The 6296-nt window shown below is 32.7% G+C and overlaps 1 protein-coding gene across 1 annotated transcript; it reads right to left on the reverse strand.

The window, feature by feature from the left end:
* Window positions 1-4331: 4331 nt before the first annotated feature.
* On the reverse strand, window positions 4332-5942 carry LOC133869362 (major latex allergen Hev b 5-like). Its single transcript, XM_062306339.1, has 2 exons — window positions 5789-5942; window positions 4332-5124 (listed from the first exon to the last, which is right to left on the reverse strand). The coding sequence occupies exons 1-2, from the start codon at window positions 5801-5803 to the stop codon at window positions 4708-4710; spliced, it is 432 nt and encodes a 143-aa protein (XP_062162323.1). The 5' UTR covers window positions 5804-5942; the 3' UTR covers window positions 4332-4707.
* Window positions 5943-6296: the final 354 nt, after the last annotated feature.

A 6296-nucleotide genomic window follows, 5' to 3' on the forward strand; every position in this document is an offset into this window, starting at 1 on the left:
TTGGGGTCTCCTACCTCCTTTTTATGTACTCATATTACATTTAATGAATTTTATATTTGAGAAAAAAAAAAAAATATATATATATATATATATATATATATATATATATATATATATATATATATATATATATGAGCTGTGAAGAGAACAATCGTTGTGATAGTTATCGTTGGTAATGCCAAAGATAGCATTGCCACTAAAAGGTGTTTGCTTAGTGGACAACTTGGTTTTCAAATGGGGAAAATTTTTGGAGTTGATTAAAAGGCAACCAGGTCGCTTTAGATGACCTTTCAGGTAACGATGGAGGTAATACCGTTAAGAAAATGTCTACAATGTTTACCAAGGAAACATACATACCCTTGTATAAAGACGATGAGTATTGCTTGAAGAAAGTGTCAAATTTATTTTGAGGAACCTAACTTTTAAATATCATAACTTTGCAGTATGTTCTCTTTATCGGTTGAAGAATATATTTTTTTAAAAAAATTCATATAGATTTTTGAGATCTATGAGCTGAAAAATAGATAAAAAATTAAAAAAATGCAAAAAGAGAAAGAGGAATACATTGAAACTTCGAAAGTCTGTGTTATAGCATCTTGACTAACATTTCTCATGTTGATCATTATCTTTCTTTGCAACAATCTTATTGTTCTTTTCAACGTATAAATGTTATATGAATGATTTCGCAAACAAGTGATAATTGTTAAATTCTGAGGGAATATAGACTTTAGATTCTAAAAAAACCTAGACCTTTTAGATTCTAAAGAAACTAAAACAGTTAAACATTTTCAAACACAAGATTTGTAATTAATTCTACGAAAGAATTACATGACTACACGACTCAAACTGAATTAAACTAGATTTGGAGATAAATTCCTCCAAGTACTCAACTAAAGATTGCACGGTAGTGCGCGCTACAAATAATTAAAAAACTGACTTAAATAAATAACTATCCTTATTTAATTATAATACTCCTGCTCTAATATAAACTACTTTAAAGATAACTTCAAGGATTCATAATACACAAGCAGTCTCGTGTCCTGCCGACATCTTCTACTTGCGGTAGAATTCTATTTTCATAACAAAAAATCTTTTAACTTCTTCCTGCTTTGCCTAATGGAACGAAACTGATTGATAGACAGGGCATGGAATCATTTCATTTGCTTAACAACTTTTTTCTTTTCTTTTCTTTTCTTTAACTCCTGCACGTTAGTACGTGACAAAGAAAGAGCAAAAGTTTTTGAATAAAAATTAAGTTTTAGAGCTACTTGAAGTGGAAGGGCTAGAATTGACATAAATTAAAGATAAAAAATATTAGACCTAACACACCCACTTCAAGTAGTTCTTTTTCTTTTTGCTTTTTTCTTTTTTTTTTTTAAAAAAACTCCTGCACTTTAGCACGTGACAAAGAGAGAGCAAAAATTTTGAATGAAAATAAGTGGTCTAATCCAGCCTATTTATAGGCAAAGTTTTGGGGACATAACTGGTATTTTGGTAAAAGAATCAAAACGGTGGACATTTTACATTCTTTCCAAAGTATACGACTTACGAGTGCCATGCAACAGTACTGTTACGTTTCAAAGTCTGGCGTGAATACTTTTACTGCAGTTTTTTTGTAGAAAGCTTGAAACAAAGCTTTGTAGAATCTACTAATCTAGTGTAAGGGTGTAAGATTTCTCAAGGATTTTTTTTCTTTTTTTCTTTTTTTTTTTTGAACATTCACGTAAACAAGCTAAAACAAAATATATAGAATCTATTAGAAACTGGCTGCAGAATATGTCCTCTCATTTATTCTCTTTTATTTATTTATTTTTAAGTCAATCTCATTATTCAAATCTTGAATGTCAAATTATTCATAATGCGAATTAGAGCCTAGCTAGTTCAAACTGTCCACTTCTCATTTCAAATTGATGATATAAAATTAGACATTAAATATATTTTACAAATATATTTGATCCAATTACTTAAAAATTATATTATTTATAGTAAAGTAAAAGCATCCTAATAAATTTATTATGTGTTAGTTACATTTTCCATTAGTTTTTTCTATGACATTTCTTGTCCAAAGAAGTAGGGGTACGGGTAATAATAAGGGGATATGAGAGGGTTCTTGCCTGAGCAAAGCTCTCGTGTCTGAGTGGGCTCCTAACTTAGACGGAATTCCCTTGCTTAGACAAGAGAGCCTCTCTCACATATCCCTATCCAAAGAGGAGAGGACAACGGTAATAACAGGTAGGGACAAAACCATAAATTTTAATCGAGGGATGCCAAAGCATGAAGACAATAATTCTGCAGCCTATGGTCTTGCAGTAGTACTAAAGCTTCTCTTTTTTTAATGTACTATTTTTTTCTCAGTTGTCTAGGTTTTCTTTTTCTTTTTCATTTCTTTCTTTTGATGGTTTCTCATGAACTAAAAACTATTATAGTTATCAAATAACAATTAGAAGACATTGTAGTATGCAATCAATTGAGTTAAGACCCGTTTGATTATTTTGGTTTATCTTAGGTTCTTTTGTTTTGGTGCCATATGATAATGTATTTCACACAGTGAAATCATCAATTGATCACTTAAAGACCCGTTTGATTTCCACACAAAAACTTATTTAAATTAGACAGATCTTTAGGTGTAAATAGTAAAAGCATATATATGCTTTCCCATAACCGTACCTCAATATGTTTATCGGAGCTTCTGACATTTCAGCATGTAATATTCCTCAACAATTAATTCAATAGCAATAGAATTCCCCAAGGCTATTAAAGTTTTTCACGTAGAAAGCAAAGAGAATTTTTTTTTTTTTTTTAACCCAGAAAACAAAGAGAATTAAACAAAAGAAAAGCGAAAAGAATCAAGCAGTGATCGATCCATTCAGAAATATAGATTTTGTATAATCTTAATCTTTTAGAATCAAGCAGTTATCCATTAAAATGAATGAAGCCAAACTTAATCTTTTAGTCCAAACTTCATAAGAGGCCCCTCTCTTGGTTCGTATCTATTCAGAAAACATGATAAAGTTCATTAAGCATTATTCTTCCACAAAAGACACATTGAGAAAAGAGGTTTGCTCAAGGCTTATAAAGCCCACAATCTAAATATACATTGGCAATGTGGGACTCTTAACATACCCCATCACGTGTAACACTATTGTCTAAACACATGTACAACGGGAAAAAATGTTCAACATTGTCTAAGGCCCTGAAGCTCTGATATCATGATAAAGTCTATTAAGCCTTACTTTTCTACAAAATGCACCTTAAGAGAAGATGTTTGCTTGAGGCGTATGAAGCCCACGACCTAGATATACCTTAACAATATGAGACTCTTAACAAAAATACATTTATGTGTTGTCTATGCAACATTTCACTTCTCATTCCTCTACGGAGATAATGTATAATTGATGTTGGAGCTGTCCACATCAAAGTTTTAAGCATATCTTTGATAAATTACATGGATAAATATGAGTAGAAATTAATAAAATCTATATGATAAAATATTCTAAAAATTCTAGAAGATTTTAATGTGTGAATGACATATATAAATGGAATATGATTAAACTATTTCATGGTCCAAATTAAATTTTACATATTTAATGGTATATGTAGATGATATTGTGATTACTAAGACTGAGTCAAGCGATATTGCTAGATTGAAACAGTTTTTACCCATCGATTTCATACCAAAGACTTGGGCAAATTTGGATATTTTCTTATTATTGAAATTGCTAAGTCTCGATCATGAATTAACTTATCTCAAAGGAAGTACGTTTTTGATTTGTTAGATGAAATGGGCATGTTAGGCGCTTGCACTATGTGCATCATTAGATGTAACAAAATAAAATTTAGACCATAAAATAATTCATATCCATTTCACTTGAAATTAAGAGAATCTTGATCCCAAATTTGATAACAGCTTAATAAGCATCTTGCGCCTTTGACAAAAGGAAGCAAAGTTTGAATCGCCCAATTAGATGTCCAAAATAAAAATATTAGGAACATTTGTTGACTTATGTAACAAAAGATATGGCATTGGTTCAGACTTCTAAGACATTCTCATGAGAATCAAGTATAGCGATTCAAGAAAATTACTAATCACATCTGCATTACTATTTTAAAGTTTTTAGTGAAGTTGCAATTGAAATTCTTTAGAATAGGTTGTAAAGTTTAGTATCCCTTAATAATAAACTAATGTGTGACTTAGCACTTATGAACTCATTTATAATCTATTCATTTTACGTGAGCTAATCATCTTTTCAATATAGGTGCGTATGAGGTGTTAGGTCAAGAATCTAATAGAGATAAGCATTGTATTATTAAAACAAAACAAAAAAAAAAAAAAAACAAAAAATAATAGTAATATCATTATTCAAATCTAGAGATCACATCTCATATCACACCATATCAAACTCACCTGAACCCTCCTGGAACCAACATCCACACACCCCCACCAATTAAGCACACTTCATCCTTCTATATGTAAATCACCCAGAGTTTCTCCCATCTTATGCACCATTACAAATATTAGGCAAGTGGAAGAATGCTGGAGTGGATCCAAGTGCTTACACTGACAAAGCTTGGAAATTTCAAACCCATCCAAAGACTAAGTACCTTAACCATAATCATAATTAAACTAAATAAATAGAAGAAAAATAGCAGACCAACGCTAAAACCATCCTCGATCGATCTCCTCTAGTTTCACTTCATTTAATAGAACTACTCCTCAGTCTTCTCAACTGGAACTTCAGTAGTGCTAGCTTCCTCTGCTGCCTCAGCTGGCTTCTCTTCCACAGCTGGTTTCTCTACCTCAGCCGGGGCTGCTGGCGCCTCAGTGGCTTCGGTAGTCTCTCCTTTGGGCTCCTCAGCTTTCACTTCTTGAGTCTCTTCTTCTGTCTTCTCAACTGCCGGCTCCTCTGCCTTTACCGTGGCTTCCTCTGTCACCTCCTTGGTCTCAACCTCAACAGGAACTTCAGGTTCTTCAGCCGCAGGTTGCTCTGCTGCCGGGGCTTCAGGTGTTGCTTCTTTTGGTTCTTCAGTGGCTGGCTCTGGAACAGTGGGTGCTGCGACTGTCTCCTCAGTCTTGATCACCTCAGTTTTCTCATTCTCTGGCAATGCTACCGGAATCGATGAAACCTGAACAAACCATATGGGAAAAAAAGAAAAATCTTAAACAACTTTAAAAGATTTCATGCTTTAATTTGTTTATCAATCAGTTGCACTCCTTTATGCAAAGCTGAACAGAAGCGAAAGTTTTAGGATTAATTCATTGAAGAGAAAGATATAAACATTACAACATCAATTTTTATATAGTTATCAAATGAGGTGACAATCCAAAAAAAAAAAAAAAAAAAAGGATTGATCAGATCGAAACTCTATTATCAAATTTGATGATTTGATCTATCAAAATAATAGATTTAGTTTGAGATCAAGTTAGTGGTTCTATATCATATATGATTACACAAAACTAGCTGAAGATGAATTGATTCGTCACTTGTGAAAGCTAAAGTGTTTTCAGTAACATACCAAAAGATTGAATTTTTTTGTCTGATCATAATAAAAGCAAGGAAAATCAGTTCTATTTCCATTACTATAATATATATTATGGTATGGATCAACCACTACTCAGGTTGATCAGATATTATAGACATAGACGGGTCTGTTGGAAACAACAAATACTTTGAGCACTGTCAAAGGTGGAATTGCAAAACGATCTCTATCAGAAACTGGATGCAAATGGGTTCCACAAAACACAGACAGTAAAAGCAAAAGTGAAATATTATGATCAGTTGATCAATACCTCAACAGTGGCCATTTGGGATTCAAAGAAAAGTAAAAAAGAAGATGAACAGAAAATCGAAAGAGGTGAAATATATCAGGGAGAAAAGAGCAGTTATCAGTGAGGTGAGGAGCTGATCAAAGCGAGAGAGCTATATATAGAGCCAAAGGAGTGTGAGTGCCTGAAGAATCTTTGCAAGAAGACGCCTCACGTCACTGACACTAATTAAAGGACACCACGTACAGTCTAGCTGTATGTTTTTCCTTCGTATTTTTAATGAATTAAAGTAGATTTAGATAAGTTTTTTCTATTTGATCGCTTTGTAAACCATTAGTTGTAAATATCAAATGGTGGAGGCCATATGTGATATCTGTATCATATCTTATAAGTGGGTTTCTCTGTGTTCTGTGCAGTGGGGCATGCAGGTTAGCTGGCTGTATCATGGATTCATGTTCTTGCTTCTATTTTTTTCCCATTGTTTTTGTATTATCATAGACCCACCAGAAATAAGCTCACTTTTAGATACTAC

The sequence above is a fragment of the Alnus glutinosa genome, chromosome 5 (genome assembly GCF_958979055.1).
Source record: "Alnus glutinosa chromosome 5, dhAlnGlut1.1, whole genome shotgun sequence".
Taxonomy (NCBI): Eukaryota; Viridiplantae; Streptophyta; class Magnoliopsida; order Fagales; family Betulaceae; genus Alnus; species Alnus glutinosa.